Below are 27,379 nucleotides of genomic sequence, written 5' to 3'. Positions count from 1 at the left end.
TTTAGAGGAAAAACTGACAGAAATTAGTCGGCTGGAATGGCATCAATTCCCCAGACATAATTGGGAATCTTTTTTCAAATTGGCCATTTTAAGCCAATCCATGAGATTGTTCTGTCCATCAACAATGCATTCTCACAGCAAATGCCAATTCTACTGCCATTTTCGTTTTATTCATGTGAAAAAGAGCCATTTTCAAATTTCAAAAATTGAACAACACTCAAAGTTGAAAAATTAATGTGATTGGGATGAATTAAAACTTAATTTAAAGCACACTAACATCAACATGAGATTGATTAAACTGAAACATTTATAAAAGCATCAGTTGTTCATATTTTCATTTTCATGAAATAATTTGAAGATTTTCAGATGACATTTAATAATTTGCATGATTTCGACCACTATACTCAATATGGATGTTATGCTTATATTTCAGCCGATGGAACCTTCGACCTTCTTCAGGTGCATCTTGTTGAACTTGGGAATCTGTGCAGAATTTTGAATGGAACCATTTATTCAATTCACAGAAATAGACAATTCTTGTTCTACGATTAGGCAGAAGTCTTAAAAATTTTTTATTATATATAATTTCAAAACAAAGTGTTAAGTAATAACCAGTTTTAAGTAACAATTTTCTGGAGGTTCAAGGTTCAATACAGGCAATACAAAGAACCTAATACGAAATGCATATACATGTGAAGAGAACAGTGAAAAACAACCAAAAAACAACTTGGATGGTATACTAATAAGTAGTAAAGACATTTAAAATAATTTTAAATTTGGGTAGTAAAGCAGTTTGCGAACTGGATGTATCTAAGTGCTCACTCAGGTTTGCTTGGAACCCGACGGAAAACATTGGGCGTCAAATAGATTAGCCAATCAGAAAGCGGCAATGAATACAAGCGTGATAACCCAATAAAAAGCCACAAAAGTATCAGACTCCTTTGGGTCTTTGGTAGATATGACCTTGCTGAGAAAGAGGGTTTCGTGATCACTGTGCCAAATTGCAAAAAAAAACATTGTATAAAATATAAAAAAACAAAAGATGTTCTATCAATTAACTTTTAACAATTTATAAAATCTTGCTCTTTTGTTATTGTAGCGGCATGAAAAATTGAAATATTGAATTTTAAACGAAATCAATAGTATCTACTGAACTGTTATGTCGCAGTAATAAAAATATCCAAAAATTACCATGAATGATAAAGTAGAAAATCAATTATTAATGAAAACAGTTTTCAAAGACAATCAGCAAAAATAAAGTTTTGCTAAATTAACCGAAGATTTTCAGTAAAGATTTACCTCCCTTTTTGTGATGATTTGAACTCTCTGGTTTCATTTTTTGCAAAACTCAATTTTCGCTGATTGTATTCAAAAACTATTAAGAACCAAAATCTTTCATTTTTCTTGCACAAAATAATTTTTTTTTAATTTAAAAACAAAAAACAAAAAACAAAACAAAAAAAACGGTTGAAAGTTATTCTTGTCAAAAAATAAAACACTTATGGTATGTTGTTTTTATTATTATTTCTAGGTTTTCCATTTATTTCTTATTAGCTTATTTTTTTAATTGTAATTCATATCTAAAGAATTTTGCTATTTCCTATTTTGGTAGCATTTGTAAGATTTGTTTGGCAACACGCTGCATAATCCAGCGTTTTACATCAAGTTCCGTGCAAACTCGAGCAGATGCTTAAGTATGTCCAATTTGCAAACTGAACTAGTAACGAAAATTATTTAATGAGTGAAAAATTAATCTGGGTAAGCAAAAAAAAAAAAAAAAAAAAAAAAGTAAATTTACAAATAAGTTAATCAGAGGTCATCAATTTTTCAAATTCTTTATGTTTTTTTTATTTTTTCAGCAAGGTTTTGATAAACAACTCCAGTTTCAACTAAAAAAAAAATTCAAAATTAAAAAAAAGACACCGAGTGTGCATGCGGAAGAAAGAGATTTTAAAAAAGTCATCTCTTACCCACTTCATGGCAAAAATTACTATTTCCAGTTTTCAAAGAAAACTCATAAAAAGAAAATAAAGCAAGATGTAAAGAGGAAGAGAAAAGCAGAGAACTATCATCTATGAGAGACTCTTGCAACTTAAGCAGAAATTCACTTTTTTCTTGAAGCAAAATCCTGTTAATATTGAAGAACTCACATCATTCACTATGACTCTTTGACCTTGACCAAAAATGTGAATTTTTAAAGACAGTAACAAAGTTTAAAGCCAATACCATTTGTTTTTGCACACACATCTTTAAAGAACTTGGATGAATCTAAAAATGTGATGGGCATATTTTTTTTGTTTAGAATTAAATAAATGAACAATGGCATGCAGAAGTTTAAGTGTAATGTGAACAGACATCTTGCTACTCATCTCCCTTCATAATATCCCTGTGCCTTGTTTGGGGTAAAAATTGAATCATAAAAAAAATAAATAAATAAATGTAGGCTTAAAATTAATTGAAATATTTTTATTCACATTTTCTCAGCCCATTCACGTTTTGGCATGACTATTTCCTTTCCTCTGTTTAACAGGTATTTAACAACCATATTATGAGGACTTCTTTTCCCAGAAGAAAGTTCATTTCTTGCACAAAGAAAAAATAGGATTGTATGTAAAAGTCCAAAATGTTGAGTTGGAATGACAGCCTCTAAAGAAAAAGGAACACCAACCATGTAAAGTAATTGAATAATTTTACTCGAGAAAATAATAAAGAAAGGTAAATATTAGTGATGTGACAATTCCGATCACAGATTCTGTTTCGAATTCACGATTCTGATACAATTACCAATTCAGATTCTTCTTAAATTTCTAAATATATATAGCTATGGAGTTTGTTTGTTTTTTTAAAGCAGCCATTTTTTCTTCAACAGATGCTAGTTCATTCAGTCGTAGAAAGAAAGCTTTGCTGGCGATAATCATTTGGAGATTGTCTGGTAATGTAGTCAACTGTTAACCAACATTAACTGTAGCAGTGAGGGGGGAAAAAAAAAAAAAAAAAAAAAAAGCAGGATCCCAAAGTTTATATAGGTTGGCTCACATGACTCCTAAGAAAGCAGTGATTATGTATACAAATGACCCTTAAAGGGACGAGGGACCAAAACCACACTGACCAATCTACGCATGTCTTATAAGTTGCAATGTCTTAAAATATATATATAGGACCTGTTAACCTGTGTTGCCCATTGGAAGCATGACAGATCCAGAACAGAATTGTTACTGGTGGCCGTAAGCCAAATGGAATAATCTGGCATCCACTAGCCACAGTCTGTGATTGCCGTCACTGTTGGTTACTGGTGATTAGTATTGGTTTGGGTTGATAGTCTGCAGGTACTGGGTGATTATATAGAAAGCATTTATTAACACTTTAGATCTAGCAAAAACAGAGGTAGATAACTACTTTCTACCGAAGACAGTGAATTTCAAGTCGCCCAGTGGTTTTCTTCTCGGTATGCTGCAAGCATTATTTTCTAAAAATTAGCTGTAACACATCTTCTAAATAATAAAATATTCCACAGAAAGTAAAAGTGGTAAGAAAACAAATAAGTGTTTCAATAGTCAATATAATGTACGTTGAAACCGACCTGCATAATATTATTGTGTTTTAACCTATATTAAACCAATGGATCAATGTGCAGCACTGGTTGTTCAACCTGCTTAATCCAGAAGCTGTTCTTAACATAGAGAGGTTGAAAATAAGAAAATGCTTTTCAGAATAAACACCCGTAACCTCCCCATGTTAAGAACGACTTTCGGAATAAACACCCTTTCGAGATTGGACAATCAGTGCACATTGACCAACCAATGCTGTGTTTACATGTTGAGAGTGTTCTGTCTGAGCAAGGAAAGAGCAATATGTTTGATTCCATCGTTTTGTTAGAGATCACCGTAGCAAAATTTTAAGGGTTCCAGTATGTAATTTTAATAATGGTGAGCGATCATCAATACTTCCCAGAAGCTGTATTTGTTTTTTAGCAGAATTACATCATGTGTAGAAGTTGATTTATTTTTATGTCTGTGTAATTATCGAGTGTTAGAAGAGGTTACATATATTTGTTTATACTTATAGTGTAGTATCTGTTCTGATACTACACTTCACCTTTTCTGTTCTTGGTCAGTGGAAGAGAAATCCATCATGACTGAGACAATTTTAATTTTTGTTCCTATCAAGAATGCCCCTTTTTGGGGAGCTGGATTTTCCCCAACCTTGTGTGTAACTCTGGCCCTGTGGGTAGGCAAATAAGTAGGAACAATAGGATAATGTTAAGATTAACAGTAGTTAAAGTTTTAGAGCGATTTATTATGGTTGTATTTGTTTTTAACACTATTACGTTCTGTAGTGAATGTTTTTGTTTTTTCCATTACAGCATCTGTTAATAATGTGTTAGGCGAAAGTATGTAATAGTAGCCAAACAGTATCCTCTCCTCACGGTTGTACTTGGTTGCTAAATAGTCACATGATTATTTCAGTTCGATTCATTGAATGAATAAATCAAAAAAGAATATAATGAATGTCCAAAGCTGGAAAGTATGAATATTTGAAAAAAATAAGCGAACATTAATCATCAAACTGTGACATATGCATTGTGAAAACATCGACCCCCCCCCTTTTTAGGCGATCAGAATAAGAAAAAGTTTCAGTCCTAATAAATTATTTAATAGCCATTTCTGCAGGTGAAAGCCTGTGTAAAATATTAGGCAAAAAACAAAAGCGGCTTATCAAAGTTATTTTTATGGTTTCAATGACGCTGGGTTATTGTGCAAAAAAAAAAAAAAAAAAAAAAAAAAAACTAACTCTCGAAAAACAAAACAGAAACGATATTTGCATGCAGTAAATCAAAGAAAGTGAACTTTTATAAAAAAAAAAACAAACAAAAAATCCCCCCCAGAAAATAACAGTTGGCAATGAAAAGAAATAAATAAAAACAGTGTAACAGTAGGCTGTTTGTTTCGACAGAATAGCAAAGAAAAGGAACTTTTATATATAAAAAACCCACAGAAAATAGCAGTTTCAAATTAAAAGAAATTAATAAAGACAGTATTACAGTAGGCTGTTTGTATTGACATAAATGGATACTTGTTTAAAAAAAAAATAAATAAATAAACAAACAAAGTAACAGTTGGCAATGCAAAGAAATAAATGAAAACAGTATTACATTGATGAACACAAATAAATAAAACAAGTGAAATATTGAATGACCAATCAGAGGCAGGGGACTCTCACAAGGGAGACGTTATTATTTAGTGATTCTAAAGGTAATGGCATATATGTTTGTCTGACGCAGGTAATGACGGTGTAAAGTACTATCTGTAGAACATGTATATTTCCCTGTCGACGAGGGGAGGCGGTAGGAAGACTTAATATTTAGGAGGAAAAAATAGGAACTACTTCTCTAAAGATTTAAAAATTTTTTTTTTTTTTTTTTTTACATGGTGGTCACAACTTATCAAGGCCTGGAGGCCACTCGGGGATAAGGGTTATTGTGTGTACAGTAATCAATGGGATAGTATCGTAGTAATCGTTAGTATTGGAGATTTGATAAAGTGTCTTACTTAAGGGGGCAGTTCATCAGGAACTTATTTATGTTGGACTTGAACACATCCAAGTTGTAGTCAGGTGGGAAACAGGCAATCAGAAGGGAGTTCCACAGTCGTGCACTTCTAAGAAAGAAACTTTTTTCATGGAATCTACATTTTGATTTAGACACAGATAAAGAGTGGGGAAAATTATTGACAGTGGTTTCAACTAGACGGGTGTTTATCGTGAAAGATTGGCGAGGGGGGGACCAGAGATTGGAGTTCAGACGAGCACTTGCCATGGAAGTAACGATAAAACAAAGACAGACCCGCAACATCTCTTCAGTGGGAGAGAGGTTGCAGAGAAGAGAAAAGGGCACCCCTCACTAAGCCACAAAGTCTATTTTGTACTCTGTCAAGGCAGGATAAGCTGTTTTTAGCAGGTCCTGCCCAGATGTGGCAGTAGTACTCCATCCTTGGACGTACTTGGCTTTTATATAGATAGAGAATTGCATCAGCAGTGAGATATCTTCTGAAGCGGTAGAAGGATCCCACTATTTTCCCAGCGGCCTTGGCAACAGACTTGATGTAAGTGTTCCATTTCAGATCAGGAGTAAAGATCAAACACAGAAGCTTGTCAAAACATGAAGCCTCCCCAAGACGAGAGCCATCCATTTCAATTGATGCCAGATGGGGATCAGAATGTTGACGATGTAAAAATAGGAGTTTGGTTTTAGATGCATTAAAAGTAACCAGCCACCTCTTCCCCCACTGTACCACGTGCTCAAGATCAGAGGAGAGAGAATCAGAGAGAACTTTGTCATTTACATATAGATTTAGATGGTGCGATTATGATGCTTTTGCTCCTAGGGTAAAATGTAGCATTTTATTATGATGACTAAATATATCTAAAATGTTGTTCTAAAGTTACATAAGATAGTGGCTAACATTCTAGACATAATAAATTTGAATGTGGACTCTGTTGTTGCAAACCTATGGTATATTGGTCCAGAGGGGAATTTCTGCAATAAAAATATTATATATATATTGTGACACAAAATCAAGACTGAGCTATAATGCCGGAAAACTAGATCCACTCTCCTTTATAGACTAGACAGCCAACAAACTCCACCTCTGAATGCTCACGGCCTAAATCTAAGTAAAAATGATCTATACAGAGTACTCCACCTACACCCCAGTGACAGTTTCTCTGTCTCTCTATTTGTGTTATCCCTCTTCCTAAAAAGTAAGGAGAAAGGGAATGAAGTAATTCCAACAAGGACATTTTGATACAAAAAGCTAAAAAAATTCAATTTAATTGTAGCCAGCATATGGAGAGGACGCAAAAGGTCTAGCCTCTCATCAATTTCGCTTTATGCGAATACATGGCGTAACGAACTCTAACGTCATGTGCCCAAGTCAGTTCACAGGGATGAACCTGCGGAAAAAATGGTGAAGCTGATTGTAGAGTTTGCACAAAATTGCAAAGGAACTTAAAACCCATGTTGGAATTTCAATCGGATCTACCCATAATAATATGCATGAACATGAAACCGCTAGATGGAAAGATTATTGCTTCAGCCTAGATCATTAAGATCAGCTAACAGTCAACCTGGAGCTTACGCCAAGCAACACACGGAGTCACAAAAGTCAAATCTAAGCAGAATTGATCTTCCGCTATGCTAGGAGGAATAACTTGCCGAAGGAAAGCCAACAGTAATATTTACTGGCAGGAACAATACAAATTCTTTTAGAAGAGATATGAAGTAAAAGATTTGATTATGCCTGAACCGTATTGTTGTGCACAGAGTTCTTGGAAAATTTTGCAATTGGAAATGTTACTTCATTTGGACATTTTATTTTATATGGCTACTGCAGAAATCAATCAGCTAAGTACTTTGTGTTTTCTACCCCCCACTCCATATCTAATCCTGCCTGATCCTTAATGAACAGCTAAACTAAGTTTGTATGGCAGGCATGTTTAAATGTTCCTACTTTTGGACTTGAGAAATCCTTTCTTATAATATTAGCAAAGAACAGATTTTATTTTCTTGTGCTTCACTCCTCTTGACCCACTGAGTATTGCATGACTGATCAAGAACCGAACAAGGTGTCATTAAAGGGCTATAACTCTTACAGACGACATAGCTTTATTTTCTTTTTTTTTTATATTATTAATGTCTTGTGAACAATGTAAAGAGAAAATGACATGCCATAGAGTCATGGATTCTGCATAGGGATTTCGCCCAAGCAAAGTTACTCTCGACTCATAACAATATTTTAAATCCTTCACTGTGTTCCTATTTATTTACTTGCCTCTCTACAAGGACACATTTAAATGCAAAGTCAGTTTTTAATGTAGGGAAAATCCAGTTTTACAAAGAGATATTCTGGATTAAGACAAATAAAAATCTCCCCAATCTAGAATTTCTCCTTCTCTAATAGTACATTTTGGTCATAACCCAACCTTTAATGTGTTTTATTTATCTAAATCTCATGTGAATGTTGAAAATAGAGTATTTTAGTTTTCAGATATTTTTCTATTAAGTTGATAGTTTAGCTGGAGTAGCCTCCCTTTGTACATCGGATTTTGATAGGGCTTTTTAGTATTTAGTTTTCTCAACATAATGTTTTGCATAAAAATGAGAAAAAGATTAAAAAGTAGGATAATCACAGAAGTTAGATTATTAACATATTCAATTTAACGTCCATTTTACATGCTGTCATGCGTTGAACAATTTTTAGAAATTAGCTTCCAAACTAGTCTATCTTTAGCCAAATTTTTATCCATTTTTTTCTCTTTAATTTTCCTTATCATTTTCTCTCATGTTTTCTTTGGTTTTCCTCTGCCAACTGACCCTATTATTTCAATTGTTCAGCATTAACCAACTCTAAAACTTCCCATGCAGCATATGTCTTCAACCCTCATTGGCTAGATTTCATTTCCATACATCAGCACACTGCGTACATATGCCTGATAAGACTCTTCTCTTGGTTGACAGTGGTCATACATATAGAGTTCCAGTAGCAAATTTCTAACACACTCTGCTGGTTCAAAAAGGCAGAATTTCCATGAACTTACTTCATCCACTACTAAATCTAGCAATCACACTAACAGCAGTTCTAACCTGTGTTTTCATAGTAACAAAACTTCTTAATATCAATAGCTTCACCATTCAAATATACTTCCTCCATATTGGAGGTCTCTTAATCTGTGTGTAATTCTACTGCACTGTTTGTGTAGCCAATGCTTGTAACACAAAAGACAGAGTTGGTCCCAATTCTCTTTCTACAGACTGGTAGTCATATGTACACTTGGATGAAATGTTTTACATTATCTTTGTCTGCTCCATAATGTCTACAAATTCCCATTAATCGCTAAAAAATTTCTTTATAAAAATACAATGACTTTATAAATTTACATAATTTTTGGAATATATTTTCATTTCATCATGTGTATGTGTATAATACAGATTTTTATTTTTTTAATATAGGAGGAATTCTGGACAAGAACCCTTTTGACATGCAGGATACAATAAAATAAAGAATGATAATAAGGCCAAAATATTATTTTGCAGAAACCAGAAATTCATTTTTTAATGAATATTTTTTATCTTATTGCGTATTAACATACACAATACTGCATGTTCAGTGGATACATAGATGCATGCCACAGACGGCAAACCTGCAATGGGAAAAATATTTAGCTAAGAGAAGAGAGAACACCCAAGAAATCGACTGGGCTCTTTTAAAAATAATAGCTTATAGTAAACAGGAGTTCAAGACTTGAAATCCTACAAAATTAATGTTAATTCCAGATAACAGAACTCCTTGGTCAGTAAATTTTTATGTCCAGTGATAAAATAGCCCATCATTTTTATGTACGCTGGCTGTGTAGCCTACCCAAAATGACAGTGATATCTATATATGTTCTAGTGAAATGGGCAAAGGAGGTTTGATTTTAGCCTCTATTGGTCTATGACAAAACGTGGTTTTCGGGCTTAAACAAGAGACTGTTCAGATGAAAAGAGATATTTCTTTTCATTTGGAAGGAAAATACTTTTGTTACAGCAGTGACAAAGACCAAATAATTGACGCTAAGACTGATGTTGTAATCAAGTATCAAATTCGCACAAATATGAGGTGATCATTGCTATGAATGCACACAAACGCAACATTTTTGGAGTATTTAATGCTGAATCCAGACATTTTGGAAGAAAGTTTTTATGACTTTCAAGTCATTAATATCTTTAACTTGTTACGCAAAATAATAATTAATATGTATGCTATTGGATGCACTTTCATGTCATACCCTGAATAAATTTGATTAAACTCATAAACGGAACCGTGACAGCAATTACTATCTACTTGGATCTGTAGTAGTAACTAAGAGGCAACTCTTCACTTACCAAAGATCCACAAAAAAATTTTCATTCCTGTAAATAGCAGGTTAAAAAAAGAAAATGAATTGCTTCATGAGGTATCTATCAAAACTGTCACAAAAAATTTTTTTGTTTGTAAAATATGCATTTATAAATTATGACAAATAACACTATATGCAATTTTAGGATTATAAAATCAATTATTGAAGGTAAGTACCTATTTTGAATAGATACTAGAGTAGGTACATTATTTAGTGGCTAAAGCCGAAACATTGTTTTCCTTCAGCACCAAAGTAAAAAAAAATCTAGGACATTGTTGAGATGACTCGTTTCCTGATGGCTGAGGTGTGTCTCTATTCTTATGCAGTTCTAGGAGAGCCACCCTATTCAAAATAATTACCACTGCAGTGTTGTGCAGTTCTTGAAAGAGAGGGATATTTTCTGAGTATGACAAAGGGGAGATAATTCTTGACAAGACAATCATCACTTTGTGATATGACTGACCATTATTGATGATTTGTCGACACCAAAACCAATAAAGCTAGGTTATTATTGAGATGGTTTGTTCTCTGTTGACTGAAGTAGGTCTCTGTTCCTGTGCAGTTTTAGGAGGTCAACCCTCCCAGGTCTTGCTTTCTCCCTTTGAGAAAGGGTTAGTTTATTGTTAATCGCCCAAGGTACAGGGAATGCTGATGGGCTGCTCAGGCATTTTTTGCAAACTAGAGTGCTGGTTTTTCAGATCCCATTTTCCAACCCTTGTGCCACATCATCCTGCCATGGGAAAGAGATAAATAACTTCTGGTAACCGAGGCTTCTCTATGGGCATTTCATCTTTTTATGGATGATAAATATGTACTAATTTAAATACTGTTGTCAAATTGTGTTTACCAGGACCATCACTTCTCCCAGGTAGAAATTTTGGAAAAGGAAACTTTTTTTGAGTCATACTCGACCAAGGTTGACTACTATGAGTTTTTTTTTTTATCACACTTTGGTAGAGAAAAAAAAGTAGATCAAATTAAAATGGCAATTAAAAAAAAAAAAAAAAAAATTCTACTTACCATCTAAAAATGCTAAGGAATCCGTTCTGTCAACTGCACAATCTAGAAAAGTATGAAATGGGAAATGAAATTTCTGCAATCAGATATATAGAAATTATTTAAATTGAATGATTAATTATCTAAGAGGAGAGACCAATATTTTATAAAGTATTAAAATATTTTTATTTTGTTCATGAAAAACGGTTTAATTTTTCTTTATATTTAAAATTTTTGACGCTCAGTTTTTGAAGACAATTATCAAAAAATTGAGTTTTACTAAAAAAAGAAAGTTTAAATTGTAACAAGAAAGGTAATTATTATTTGAAAAACCAATAAAAATACATGATTGGTTAATGTCACAGAAAATGGTAATAAAGTGTCCAAAAAGAATACACCATCCAGATGTTTACTGGAAGGATTTGAAGAGTAAGGCAGGTCGATTTTGGAACCCCGGCGAGGCAATGGTGATGATAGTTGGGGTTTAACATAGAAAAGACCTACACAAAATATTTTTTTCTCAAAATCGTTATCTTTGCTTGAGGAAATGACTTTAAAAGTTGAAAAATTGAAGCGATTAAAAATTTTTCGGTGAATTGTTAAGAACTATCCAAACAATCCATACTGTTAAGAAAATGGAATCATTATTTAAAATATGTTTTAAACTACATTTTTAAATAAAATGAGTGAGGATAATGAATTAATAAAATAAATATTAAGTGTAAAGGCAAAATTATATTTTAAATAATAACGACCAAAGTTCGCTTTTTCATTTCAGAAACATTTTAGATTTCACCGTCACAAAACACGCTCGTTATTGATATTGAAAATTAACGTTTGTTTATTATTTAATTTGAAAACATTATGATTTAGGCTTAACCATTTCGAAAGGAAAACGAAAAAGACTTGTTTAAAATATATATTATTATATTTCAAGTGTCTGCAGTGAATTTAAACATATTCGTTTTATCTTATTTAATTTGTTTTTCTATTAGGTTGGTGCAAAAATAATGGCATTTTTTGGACGTTTAAACGAACGTCAAAAACATTATTTTTGCACCAACCTAATATTTCACATCAAATTCCATTTGAAATTTTAATTAAAATATGGTAATACTCCAGTTTTATATTAAAAATAAAAAAGTTTTTTTTTTACTTAATAAAAAATACTTTGCTGAAAATTAGTGCCAAATTTTAATTTCTTTTATTTTTAGGGAGTAATTGTTTTTAAGCAGTGTTTTTCTTCTAAAATTATAGTTTTAAAATCAGATAACCTACAAAGATTAATACGAGTAAATAAGGAAACTTCTTTAAAGGTTTTTCGTTATTTGTGCATCTAAAATAAATTTGTTATTTAGAAAGCCATTCTTAATATGGGAAGGAGGTTGTATTGTAAGTATTCTGTACTTTCACCTAAAAATTTAATAAACAGAAATTTCATAAAAATTAAATTTAACTTGAAAATACTATTAAAAATAGCATAGTAACATAGATGGACAAGCACTGATTTTTCAAACTCTAAACGTTAGTTTAAAATGGCACAGCTACATCAAGAAGGAATCTATTTATGGATAAATTCATGTTATTGAAGGAGGAGCTAAAATCTGCTAAAAATGTCTAAACTAAACACTATGTGTCTGATTTGATTTGGTTTGGTCCTCTCTCTTAATACATCTAATTCAACTCTACAAAGTTTTTAATTATTTCTTATAACCAGTGCTTATTTTTTTACGTATGAAACTGGAAGATAGCCTGATACAGTTTCCTTCAGTTATAATCCATTTATTTATTTTACTTTTCAGATTAGAAGGTCAGTAAAAGCATGATGTTCAGTTTTAACCCGTTGTTCACAAAATTTGCTGGTCCACCTTGTCATTTGGATGAAACAGCACCCACAACTTCACGACAAGCCATCCAGTTTAGTTATTTCCTCGAGAACAGTTATCCCCACTTAAAAAATAGTGAGATTTCTAAGTTAATTGCCAAGGAAATAATTAGTATTCGCCAAGCAGTCAATCCAGAATTGCCCTTGTTAAGGTAACATTATATAGGACAGAAGGTAAATATATTTTGCTATAAGAGGGCCAAACAGATTGACAGGAAATCTCTTGCAGCAATCAAAGTGAAAAAATGAAGGAACATCTAGACAGACTGTTTGATATATCTTCTTGTAGCTGTAAACTTTCTGTCTTGAGATGTGATGACTTTGCAGTAAAGTGCAGGACTGAAAATTGTCAAACAGGGCACAGTCTGCACTTGTCCTCCTAACAAGGAGGTAAAATTAATTCTATAGCTTCACCTGCAATTATGTTCCTTTTTTGTGCAAAATAAAATAATATATTGGTATTTATTATGTAATCTAGCTCTATTATTAAACATGCAAATTTTCCAATTTTCAGGTTCCACTAGAAGAACTGCCATTTACAGCAATTTTTTAATTAATTGATGGAACAATAAAAAAGCCTAACAACATTTACTGGTCCTTTGGGGAAACTTTGTATCAATAATTATCAAGATTTGCCTCAAGTAGAATTCTAAAAAATTAGTGCCTCTCCCGATCATCATTATCTGACAGAAGAAGAAACATAATTTAAATGTGAAGACCAGAAGCTACTTTTTGAGTATGCTGTTGGCATTTTTTTGTGGAGAAGCTAACTTAGAAAATTGGGCCCTTGAATCAAGGAAGATGGCTAACATAACTTAAGCCACAAGGTTAATGTGTTTATGGACCAGATGTGTCTATCCTCAAACTCTATGATAAATTAAACATTTTGGTCAAATTTATCATCCAAGTGTATGCAGTTAGTTGGTTTGAGATCCAAACCAACGATATTTTTTTTAACCAACAACAGTATATTTTGATAGGATTCAGAGAACAAAACAGTTAACTGAAATCTAAATTACTGTTTTAAACTGTTCAAAATATTGTGCTTTTGCACTACTTCCGGAAAATATAATATCGATGATAAACTCAGATGAATTGGATGTGAGAGAAGAAGGCATTCAAACGATTTTGTCCATTAGGTAAATATTTATGCATTAAATTTTATTAGTTTTCTTAATTTACCCAAACAATAGTTAGTTTTACATCGCAAAAATATAAAAAATAAGGGTTTTCAAATAAAAAAAAAATAATAAAATAAACAAAAAACATTACTGCTATCAATTTTGCAGCCACACACTTGTCAAATTTGATTGATTTTTTCTCAAAAAGTTGTATATGGGCAGGAAGCAAGACACACATTATTACAAAGTCATCGTGCCAGCAAATTAGACCTTCATTTTCCTCAAAAGGAAATTATACAGAACAATTTAGTTCTATTATAAGTTTATATTATTGCCTCTAATAAAAAATTGAAATACATGGTTCTGTAACTTGTATCAAGTTATTATATAGTGTAATACATCTACACATATCTTTTTGAATTGTGAAATTTAAAAGACTTAGTTGCTAATTAGCTTTTTTACAATTTTGTGTTTAATCAATGCAGTAAAAGTTTAGATATTTTTCTAGTTGTGATTCCTAATTAAAATTATAATTCATGTATTTATTTTTCTTTCAATGTATTTCATATAAATATATCAATTTTAATTGGATATTTTATAAAAAATAGTGAAATTTCAAAGTCAGTGTTGTGAAAAATGCTATGAAAATGAAAGATTTTTCAGCATTTTTCTACACAATTTTTAAAATTAAATGCTCAATTTTCTGTTCAAGATGGGAATCTAATTTTTGGTATATGTTCTTATCACGTCAAATCCCAACCATCATCACCAGTGCCATGTTGATTTTCTGAAAAAAAGTTGCAAATCGACCTGCCCTATTGAAGAGTATTGTGATACTGTGGAGTTTTATTGCCACTCAAATTTCAGAGAAGGCCAATGGCTCTAATCAGTTAGAAACCAATGGTAAACAACTATTATGAGAAAGTGACAGTTATCAAAAGAAGCAGAAAGTGCTGGAAATTTAAGGAAACTTATTGTCACTCAGACTCCAGGAAATACACTACCTGTTGTTATCACTGATAATGATCCTAATCTCTACTATTATACTATAATGTGTCTGGGAGTTTGTTCCCTATGGACTCTAAAATTCATGCGAAGGTATTTTATGTGCTTGGCACTGTTTTAAGTCAGTCGATAAGTATCGATAATCAAAATAATAGGAGATAAGAAAGAACAGGCGATTTTGACCAAGGTTAACATCTTACACAGCCTAACATCACAAGTACATTTGAGAAGTTTTATTACCAAACAGGCCGAAAGGCCCAACATATAAAATCAACATAAAATGTCACATATGACAGAAGCGTGTTTGAAATTACTGTTTAAAGCACAATTACACAATGATACTTGACTTTCATTTTAAACTTAAATTCAAGTCATTATCACTGCACAACTAGTAATGCCAGGCATATAAAATCAACAGTAAGTTCTTTGATATGACAAGGGCAAATTTAAAATGAATGTTTCTGTTTAGAGCACAATTGAAGCATGATACTTGACTTTTGCATTTTAAACTTTAATGCAAGACATTATATATAAAAATAATTTTATAAAATCAACAGTAGGTTCTCTACAGTGCAATGTAGACTATAATATATTGTGAACTTAGTCATTGCAAGAGGCATGTGAAACTTTGTCCAGGTGCATCGTGATGAGTCTCTAATTAGAGCAAGCAATCAAATGATTTGATTGAAAAATATGCTATTTCATTGATTTTAATGATTATAAAAATATGGGAGTGTGAAACATTCGTTGATTATCATTCAATCCTGGGCAACGTCTGATCACCCTGCTAGTATGTAAATAAGAATAACAACTGTAATATCAGTAATTGTATGAGCACAAGAGGAAGCTCAGAAAGAAAAATTGGAATGAAAATGAGGATTAATAATACAAATAATGGGAATGATGAAAAAAAACAAAAAAAACCCCTGACATATTAAGAAATATCTTCGAGCAGGGGTCACTAAACAACGGCCCGTGGAATGTATCTGACCTGCAACGTCAGTTCATTCATCCTGCTGACAGTAATTGAATTTGCTTGATAAAACGCATGGAACACAAAACTTTGATAAAATTTTAATCTGAATATTATGTTTAGAATACTAAGAGATTTTCATGCTTGCAGACACCTCCCGATTGCTTTGTTCTTTAAATTAAGCATTTCATTTCTCCCAGCTTTCCCCTACTTTTGGTGAGCTGTAGCTTCATTAGTGACCCCTAAATCCTGTTTTGTTGCTGGTACAGGATCAGTGTTTGGAACAACTTATATCTGTGAGCAAGCCTTTTTAAAAACGAAATATGTTAAGTCAACATATTTAACGTGATTGATTGATGAACATTTAAAAACAATTGTTTTGATTGCATGCAGCAATCCTAAACAAAATCGATTGATGATATCTTGAAAGCCACAAATCTTTTCTGCTGGTTAGTTTGTAAGATTCGGATATATGCGTATTATGTCTGATGTAACTATCTTTTTGCTGTTGTCACTTTTTTTTATAACTTTTTAGTAAATAAACATGTTATATGATAAACAAGGAATGCTAAACTTAGTTTTTGGTCATTTTTCTCACGAGCTTCCGTTCTGGCTTGCAAGTATTGAATAAAATAATTATGCGGCCTGCGTTCGTCATTTTTTTCAGTTATCTGGCCCGCAGCAAAAAAAGTTTGACGACCATTGTCTTAGAGTTGTCTAATAGACATAGCTAACCAAATAAAACTAAGTTGAAATAAAATAGCAGCGACTGGAAGTATAGATGGAACATGTTAAGTAGCTTATTTCCAAGAACTGAAAACTTGTGAAACTCTCTTCTTACTGTTTTACTCCTACATATAGCCTTCGTCTTTTCAAGACTAAAGCAAATGAGCATCCCCTATCTTTATTTTATGTTGTTAGCTCCTTACATTAAGTGGCTTCATGCTTTGTCTTCAGCGATTTCCATTAAAAAAGAGAGAGAGAGAATGAACCTAAAGGAATTGTGACTGCTTTGATAAATGTTTAAAAAAAAAAAAAAAAAAAAAAAAAAAAACTATTTGATATCCTACTTTCTTAGAAAAAAATGTTTTTCTAGGAAAATCAATCTCTTTTTTGTATTTTTTGGTTCTTTTATAATAAAATTTTTTTTGTTAGTTTTTGTACCTCTCCTACCAAATAAAATATGGTTGGCCTCACAGACAATGGCATTGGACACCATCTAAAGCTTGACTGAAAAGCTACAGAAAGTAGTAGAATTCTCATGCGGTTTATAGTTACTAAAATTTCATAGAATTTTTTTAGTATTTGGTTATCATGGTGTTAGATGGAAGTTGAAAGACAACAAGAATACATATGATGATAAAATGCACTGCTGATGCGGGAACACAAAATGTAATGCGATGGTGACAGAAAGAAACAGAGAGTACTGGAAATTTGGGGAGACTTATCACAATACCCAGAGAATACCATCTGTTTTTACTAGCGAGAGATCACCTATAATAACTTGTGTAAAAACTCCTAGCAAGTAAACAGTAATCTCTATTTCATTTTTTGTCTGAATTTATGATTTTAAATGAGTCTAGATTTTTGTTTTTAGATTTTCCTGCACTAGGTTAATGCTTGTATTTGCTTGATATCATGCGTAACTGACGGGTTTTACTATTGACGCATGATAAAACTAGGCACGAATAGTTGCTGCTTCTGATTTGCTATTCAAGCAATTTTAGCATGTCATTTGACTAAACTGCTTTAAGGTGATCTGGGTCCATCAGCATAAAATATAATTTCTTGCAGTATGATTCAAATAAACTATAAAACAGATTTAGTCACAACTTTCAGCTGAGAGTTTATTTTTATTTATAAAAAAAAACAAAAAAACTATTTTCTAAAAAAATATTCCCTCTTAAGCCTTAATACAAAAATCTTGACTGAAGAAAAAATTCCTTAAACTGTGGCAATTATTTTTTTCCAATTCAGTGCCTCTTGAGGGGATAAGAGTGGATTTTCCTCCCATATAAAACCAACCTAACTGTTCTCATGTGAAGACAAATAAATAAGTACTTTTTTTAATTGATTTTCGTTTTTTTCTATTAAAAGTATTTTACAAATAATAAGTTATCGTTTCGTCATAGAGTATTTAACACCTGAAAAATTCAGTAAGTACAAGGGAGATAACTCAATAGGTTAACATTCAAGGGAGATAACAGTCGTGAACATTATTAAACTAGCAAGTCGTCCGACGCTGTCTGATCGTAAAATATGCTTAAATATGATATTTTAATTTATGCAGATTTATTATTATTACCATAGAGTCAATTCTACTGATTATTATATTGTACCCAGTATATAGTAGCGATTAGTGATTTCAAAAGTAAATAACTTAGGTGTCATTAGCTAGAATTAAAACCAAAACATATAGCTCTTCTAGCATTATTCATTACCATCTGATCTAAATCCATACGATATAAAAACTTAATATGATGTTAAAAATATAAATGTATATTTGCGCATGCATAGAAATAGTACGTTTTTAATCTGTAGATCAAAAATTGAAAATACAAAGTAGTTTAGTAGAGACTTTTCTGCACACACAAGGTCACTTATATATTCTTCCTAGTTTTGTCTATTAAGAAAAAAAAAAAGACCAGATATCTTTTGTTTTATCAAAACGTACCAAGATCTTTCCGCTGAATTGTTTTTCGTTTCCCTTGGAATGTATAGACAACTGCTTCTCGTGATAAATGTTGGACAAACAATTCCTGGAAAAGATAATAGACGAAAATTGAAGGCAGATGAAAATGGCATTTTATTAAAAAAAAACAAAAAAACAATGATAAATGTTGAGGAGGCAAACAAAATCATACAAAATTAAAAAAAAACAAACAAATAAAACACAATATCAATCAACGATAATAATAAATGTTATGTGGCCATTTCAATATATATCTATAAATAATGCAGAAATACTAAGTAGATAATATAAGGAACAATTTGATTCAAAATATTATATAAAAAGTGAGAATTGTTTGTGTAGTTGCTTTGGTAATTTTGATGGGATGCAAACAATCATTTTAAAAGAAAAGTATTATGGTAATAAAAATAATTATCAAAATGGTATATAATCACTACATTATTATTTCTGAGGTAGAGATGAATTTAAGAATTATATTGAAATCGAGAATGCAATCAAGTATATACAATTTATATGATTTTATTTCTTACTAAAAGGCAACTGTCTTTTTTTTTCCAAAAGTAAATTTGATCAGAAAAGTTTTAGGCAATATTGGAAAGCAAAATTTGTCAATTAAATCTAAATAGTATAGGAGATGTGTTCATAGCAGGATGCTTCGATGGTGATAGTCATGTTGAAAGAATGGATGAAAGTTCTTGGGTTAGTAGATGTAGAACAGTTGAGGTAGCAGGTTCAGTTTACAAGGAGAGTAAACCACGTGAACTGTAGGTTTACTTTCAGCAGCCTCATAACTCTTGATTTCCTTATGTTGTCCATTAGACCTCATATTTCCTATAGGAGGAAAAATTGCTGTTTTCTGGGTCAGAATCATTGGCTAGTTTTTAACTTTAAAGTATTTTTTTTTTTAGCTCCTTACATCAAGTGACTTTATGCCTTGTCTGGAGCGATTTCTTTAAAAAAATAAATAAATGAATAAAAACATTGACATAAATAATAAAAATGAACCTGAAGAAAAGAGGAATAAATAAAAATTTAGCCAGGGATAAGGTTAAATTCAAAATTAATTTCTGAAAGCAGTACAACACATGTCTGTATGTAAAACAAACAATGATGAAGAAGAAATGGAAGTTTTATTTTGACTCGCAACATTTACCAAAAATATATTTTGTGTAAGTAAAGCAAATTATATTTAAATATACATAATCTATAGTGGCAAGATAAGTTTGTTCATGTTGCTTTGCACATGACATCAAAGCATAAGTCGCAGCTAACTTGAAGTATTTTTGGTGGTTGTCCAGAATTCCCCTATATGAAAAAAAAAAAAAATCTTTGATGTACGTACCTGTGACAAAACAAAATATCATATTCCAAAAATTATGTAAATTGATCAAGTAGTGTTATTTTTATAAATAAAATCATTTTTTAACGATTTAAGACAATTAATGGGAAATTGTAGCCATTGCAAGGCTGATCTGACAAATTTTAATTATTGCTCATTTATCTCCCATTGTTTCTTCAAGATGGCAATGTGAGATGGTCATTTTTTGGATACTCATAAAATTTTCTTTTCTTTAAATATATATATACTAGCAGGAAGACCTGACGTTGCCCGGGATTGAATGATGATCAATGAATATTTCACACTCCTACATTTTTATTGTCATCGAAATCTGTGAACTCGGCCAGGAGGAAACTTCACATGCTTCCATGCAGTAACCTAGTCTAAAATATGTTATTCTAAATTACACTTTAGAGAACCTACTGTTTCTTTTATAAAATTATTTTATAACTTCTTTCCAGTTAATGAAAACAAAAAAAAAAAAAAAAAAAAACATTAAGAAATTTACATGTGGGATTTGAACATACAGACCATGTCATGTAAAAAACACGTAAATTTTCAAGTCTTATAAAATTCTTTGCAGTTAATGAAAAATAAATTAAGAAATTTACGTGCAGTGTTTGAACCTACAGACCATGTTATGAATGTTATGAAAAAAAAATAATTTTTTTTTAAAAAACACGCTATTAACTTACCCACAGTAGAATTTTCACTGGCTGTTGTTCTATCATTGTTGTTAAGCAACGACATGGAAAAAATAGCTTTACTGATGATAGATAAATTAAAATAATGGTTTCGATTATCGGTAATTATTATTATTATTATTATTCTGAGACAAACCTTAACTAAGATCACTCCCAGACTTATACACTAAAGTTCTGTAAATTTTAAAGAAAATCTGTCCAGCCATTTCGGAGTCTATAAGGAACGAACTCACACACACAGATAAAGTTTCATATATATATATATATATATATATATATATATATATATATATATATATACACATTAGGACTCCACTGAAACATGTATGCACATATGTAACCAACATTTTATATACCTGCTCTATCCTCCATTAAGCACTCTTTAATAATCATGTGGCTTTTATTGGATTTACATGTAGGAAACCAATCTATACAACAATTATACACACACACACACACACACACACACACACACACACAATTTATGTAATTTTTGGAATGACATTTTCATTCTATCATGGATACGTACATCATACAGATTTTTTTTATTTTTACTTTTTAGAAAAATAATTAGTGTTTTTTTAGTATTGTTTGTAAAGAAGTAGATTTCCAAGTGGCATTAATCTTAACAGTTGGAAAGCAATGGAGAAAGCATGCTGTCATTTATGACAACATGGCCACACTGACAACGAAAACAATTCCATTAATGCAAACAATTTTTATTGTTCATGAATTCAAACTGTTTGTCAGTGTGAAAACAAAAAACAAGGATAAGCACTATGAAGAAACAAAGGGGAGATTACTCTGACTTACTGACAAGAAATTAAAGATTTCAGGTTATTTGTACTCATTAGGAGTTCTCACACAGGTCATAAGAAGAGATTACTTGCCAGTAGTTTTTCCTGGAGTTTGGGTGACTCTCCACCAATTTCAATAACAAATAAATTTGCATATCACTTATTGGCAACAACAATTGGTCCTCACCGGTATTTGTGTGGCAACAAGCCTTCTCAAAGTTCCAGTGCTCCAGTGGAGGTTTTGTTAGTTCTTTCTCTATTTTATCTTTCTATCCTCCTTGACCTGTCACAACTATTTGGTGAGTAAGTATAGCGGAATTACTGGTAAGACAGTTGACATGGGTGAGAACTCAGATGTGGAGAAAGTATATTCGGACAGCGAAGCTATTGAGAATTTTGTTAGCTCATTGATACCACTGGGACACGAGGAGGAGTAAGTGCGGGTGTAATTGCAAGAGATAGGAATTCACGTAACTTCTGCCATTACTAACCAGTAAAGCGTTACCCCTGCCAACGAAGAGAAGAGTCTATCAAGTATGTGTAATTAATGTGATAATGTACGGAAGTGAAATTTGGCAAGCGAAAGTGAAAGACGTGCATTCCATGGAGAGAAATTATATGAGAACGATAGGATGGACGTGTTATGCAACTCATCAAGATGACTTAATTCATAGAGAAAGATTAAATCTGGACAATATAAAACAATGTGTATAAAAGAGGAGACTTTGACAGCATAGCCACATCGAAACAATGAGAGCTCTTGATTTAGTAGATGTGAGTTAACAGGTTCAGTTCACAGGGAAAAGCCAAGAAAAACATGGGACGAAATGATGACAATCAACTTGAGAGAATAAAAGGATAAAAACCTGACCAGAGATAGGTTAGTTTGTGTTAGATTATGCTGGGGTGACATTGGATTGTCTTGCTGATAGTCGATTTAGAAAATCGACTATTCTTATGAAAAAATTAAAATGTTAGATAATGAACACTATTATTTTGTTAAGTGTTATGTAGAAAAAGGTATGCATAGAGAATGTTTTGAAAGAAAGAATGTTTAGTAAAATATTTAGGTTAACTTAGAAACAATCAAGGAAAGAATGTGGTGAATAAACAAAATAGGTTTAAAATAGCAGATAGAAAAATGTGATTCAAAAGTCACATGTTAAAACATAGGAGTTGAATTACATCACAGCAAGGATTAGTTTGAATATGTACAAACAAAGAAGAGAGTTCCAGAGAGATGGGACAGACCAGTTCTCAGCTGGTTGGGAATCGTTCAGTTGTGGAAGCTATCAGGCGCAGGGAAATAGCAAGACTGTAGGATAAGGATTATGCATGCAATCTTCCAACAGGAAAGCGTTTGAAATAAAAGCTGTCCGAAAATGTAACCGGAACCTTCTGGTCATTTCTTTGGATGAATGTTCAGTTCAGTTTGGTCAGTTCGTCAACCAAGATCCAGATGAAGAAGGTAAATGCTATCCTGTTTGGCAAGATAAAATTCCCCCATATGTTCCGTTTCTTTCATTGTTAAGGAAATGTTGTTGATACATTGTTATATGCCCCGTTTGTTGAACTGTTGTTGAAGGTATCAATATCTATTTATTATACGTGTTAAAAATGTACACAACGAACATTATACAGCCAATTACATAACATATACACAGTTTTGTCACAGTTGGTTTATACATTCACTCATGTTACACACCTCCAAGTTATATAGAATAGTAATACACACGGACGAAAAAACGCTTTGGATAATCACAGATTTCAAGGTAGTTCTACTAAAATAGCCATATTTTTTAAACCAAAGCACTTCAAGTCTTCAAATTACTACTGTTTTGTTCAGAAATGAATATACTTTCAAATGAATTAATAAATATGAATGTACATTATATATTTTAAGAGTTTTAAGCAAATAAAGTGATAAAAATGTGAACGTCATAAAATGGCGTTTTCGGTAAGGTTTTGTAATGACCCCCCCTGTTTTCTAAAGGTCCGTACCATGATTGTATGAAGAATTTCGTCATGAAATTTGGGAACCAATCAGTAGAGGTGTTAATCTTAATACTGTCAAGTGTCCGAAATATTTTTGATCATTTCTTTTTTTGTTGTGTTAAAAATAAGACTTTAATATGACTAGTATCGAACATTTTGAAAAAAAAATTCTTCGGACACCCAGTAGTAAGTAAATCAATCTTTTTACTATCTTTATCAATTAAAAGTATTGTTTTATGTTGAGTAGGACCGCGGTAATTGATAATTTAAAAGGACCTACCCGAAAAAAAATTGTTTCTATTTCTCGAATTTGGTCAAATGAAGTTAGTATTACTAGAAGCAGCAGCAGCAGCAGCTCCAGCCTGTAGAATCAGCAATAGCACAGTGTAAACAACACACGTTCTTTAATTTTTATTCAAGAACGAATTAAGAAAAACATGAAAATATGAATATAAATGTTCTTATATGTTTTAATTAGAGCTATTTTGTTATCAGAATAACATTAGTTTAGAACTATTCGGTTTTCAGAATGTATAATAACAACAATCCCAACCAATTCGGCATTATGAATCTGTTGCAATTTCTCACATTTCTCGTCAAATTTAAACACATGGTTAAAAAAACAAAATAAACTTTTGTAGATATATAGCTTGCATGCACTTTTATTCTTTAAATTAGTTTTGAACAGCGAATTAAAACAATGTTTTACTGCGAACAGCCACAAATGTTTTTTTTCAAAATCAAAATAAGTATCAAAATCTCGTTTATACATAGATTCGAAAAAGTTGTCAAAAAACAAATATATAACAAAAAAATGTTATCAAAGGCAAGATAAGTTACTTTTCTACCTAACTGGATAATTTTCTAGTGTTTTTATTTAATGTAACATGTTTATTCAGCTCGAAAAACGTACAGTGTTTACCGATGTATTGGAAAATTAAAAATGGCGGCCGGCCCGACTCTCTTTGACACGGTAAGTTTGAGAAAAGGAGTTAAAAATAAAAAAAACTATACAAAATACTGTTAAAAACTCACCGAATATATGTCAGCCTATGTCACGGTAACATATATTGAGCGAGTTTCTAGCAGTATTTTGTCTACTTTTTTATTTTTAACTCTTTTCCACAAACTTACCGTTTCAAGAGTCGGGCGCCATTTTAAATTTTCCAAAACATCGGTAAACACTGTTTTCAAGCTGAATAAACATGTTACATTAAATAAAAACACTAAAAAAATTATCCAGTTAGGTAGAAAAGTAACTTGCTTTTGATGTTATATATTTGTTTTTTGACAACTTTTTCGAATCTATGTGTATAGTAATACAAACCCTCAAAATCTATATCAATATTCTTGAAATTTTAAAAGAAAACACATCAAACTACAATTAGGAAGCTTTTTATTTCGTTATTTTTTTTTCTACTTATTAAGCGAAAGATATTTTTACAACCTGCTCCAGTGTAGTATAAACGGCCTATGGAATTAACACCTTCAACCTCGAAAATAGAAATCAACAAATTTATGGAATTTTCTTTGAAATTTCGCAACGCAGTTTCTTATTAAATTAAAACTAAATATAACATTTGCTGACTTATTTACCTGTCGAATACACACACACACACATATATATATATATCTTTCTGTAAAATATTTATTTGAAATGGAAACGGCATTTTGCAGTTAGGACAACAAAACAAAAATGAAGTAACGGTTCGTATTCCTAAAACACTCTTTAACCCTAACAATAACACTAAGTTCGAGTGGCAAGCCCCCCCCAATAAAATACCTCTGTAAGCCACATACAAGCATCTAAAACAAACAAACAAAAAATAGATCCTTCCTTAAAGAAAAATACACATAAAAATAAATTGGTTAACTGTCCTAAAATGCTAGAATGGCCAGGAAATGGTGAATTATTTTACATTAAATTTTTGTGAAACTAACCGCTCCCCCTTCTAATATTGTTTTTGTTAGCTTTGTCTCTGTCAAGTTTTCAGTATGTTCACACATAATTTTCCTTAGCCCCTACAATTAATTCAAAGTCCGAATGGCAACCCTCCCCATATTCTCATTGCATAGAAACCCTCTTAAAACTACACATAATCATAAAAAAAAAAAGCATGCATATTTTCCCATAGAAAAAAAAAACAGTTAACTGCCCTAAAATGCTAGAATGACCTATATTAGGAAATTATTTTACATTCAATTCTAAAATAATTTGTTTATCTTTCATTAAAGTTTTTCATGGCATTTTATACATAATTTCCTAAAAAGGTAGAATCACATTTTGGAGGGGTGGTCAGAAGGAGTTGAGTGGGGTTAAACAGAAGGTGTTAATCTACAATAATACCAAAGAAATATTGCAATATATTCATTTTTAAATGGTCTTATGTTTAGATTTAAGTTTTTTGTACATAAAGCACATTACAATTCAACTTTGAGTTCTCCAACTTCTTTTCTGTTTATGGATACATGGCATTTTTAAGGAATTGTTGCATATTTATGCACATTTACTGCAGATTATTTGGAAACCATAAACTTTGGGAGATTTTCAGTTGCATATTCTGATTCCTTGTACAAAAATACACTTATATGGTAAATTTCATTTCTTAGTCTGGTGTTTTAACAAAGATATGACATTTTTACTGAAAAAGTAGTGTAAAAAATGTGACGAAACGCATATGGTCTTAAAGAGGGAAAAATATCCAAACGTGTGAGGCACAAAAATAGCCATAACTTCCTTAATTTTAATCAGATTTTAAAAATTTAAAACGATTCTTTCTTAGCTCATCAAGCTCTTTCTATGCATACCAATATTGAAATATTTCAAGCTATTTCAATTTTTTCATGTGTATTGCTATATAGAACCCCGGCAATATAACATTTGGAAGACAATTTCTTAAAGCCATCCAATGCATGCCAGCATGTAAAACAAATGTTAAACCGAATATAATGAGAATGATACTTACATAGGATGAATTTGTTTACAAAATATATGCTTACAAAACAAAGTAATCTACAAAGTTCACAAACAATCGATTCTATTTAACCGATAGATGAGATCCTCACAGATACTAACTACTTCACATGAGAGTAAACCTGGGAGTAATGGTAACTAAAGGTTATTTTGGACTAAGATCAATGTGTAGTATTTGTTTTAATACTTCATCTATTCTGTTTTTTGGTTAATGAATGAGAAACCCTTCTAGACTGAGGAAATTTAAATTTTTGTTCAAATCCAGAGTGCTCTCTTTTGAGCGAATTGGATTTTTCCTACATGTTAAATGGGCTTTACTCTCATGAGGGGATAAGTAAATAGGGACTCCATGCTCACGAAAGGGTTTGAGGAAAATCAGAGAAAATGCAAAGTTACGGGGCACTTGTGGTCTGTCAGTGATGCCTTCAGATCATCAATGGATTCAGTTCTTCTAACATCATAAGATAAAGTTTTGGCAGGTTTATTTTCATCAGTTTTCAGGTGCATATTTCGGAATTTTTTTCATGCCAAACTCAGGGTACTTTTTTTTTTTCTTTTTTTTTTTTTTATTTTTTTTTTACTTATGTTCACCTCAAACAAGGCATATTGCCACTTAGATATAAGGGGTTACTATTTTGTACCATGTTTAGGGAAGATGAGCAAGATGTTGGTTTACGTTACATTTAAACTTCTGCATTTCAGTACAGTCAAAGAAGCAGGTAACGGGAAGAGAATTCCAAAGTCTAGCTGTTTCAGAAAAGAAAATATTAGAGTAGAAGGCTTTCTAGCATTTAGGGACCTCTACTGTGTATGGGGTGTCAAGGAGTGTGATTTTGTTGCTAAGTGAGTTTGTCTGGGGTATGTACGTCAGAGGCGCCCAAGTGCAACAAGTTCATCAGAGCACATTCCATTAAAATACTTGTAAAACAAGCACAGGGATAAAACATTGCGGTGATAGGACA

At 31.8% G+C, this 27,379-nt stretch overlaps 1 protein-coding gene and 1 long non-coding RNA gene across 3 annotated transcripts in view; one reads left to right on the top strand and one right to left on the bottom strand.

Moving 5' to 3' along the window:
- Positions 1–2,455, top strand: part of LOC145279682 (uncharacterized) — a 57,692-nt gene extending 55,237 nt beyond the window's left edge. The window contains exon 2 of the long non-coding RNA XR_013868425.1: positions 434–2,455. This is a non-coding gene — a long non-coding RNA (uncharacterized LOC145279682). The remainder of the gene's footprint in view (positions 1–433) is intronic.
- The window catches only part of LOC145279681 (DNA polymerase epsilon subunit 4-like), a 144,436-nt gene that overhangs the window by 30,657 nt on the left and 86,400 nt on the right, over positions 1–27,379 (bottom strand). For both annotated transcript variants that reach the window (XM_080130954.1, XM_080130953.1), the window contains exons 2-3: positions 18,591–18,675; positions 10,957–10,998 (exon numbers count right to left, since the gene is read on the bottom strand). In XM_080130954.1, coding sequence (XP_079987080.1) covers positions 10,957–10,998; positions 18,591–18,675 — 127 coding nt within the window. The remainder of the gene's footprint in view (positions 1–10,956; positions 10,999–18,590; positions 18,676–27,379) is intronic.

The sequence above is a fragment of the Euprymna scolopes genome, chromosome 7 (genome assembly GCF_053919585.1).
Source record: "Euprymna scolopes isolate OS-2025 chromosome 7, ASM5391958v1, whole genome shotgun sequence".
Classification (NCBI taxonomy): domain Eukaryota; kingdom Metazoa; phylum Mollusca; class Cephalopoda; order Sepiida; family Sepiolidae; genus Euprymna; species Euprymna scolopes.
The sequence above is the reverse complement of the archived record's forward strand: the minus strand, read 5'-3'. Positions and strand labels throughout refer to the sequence as shown.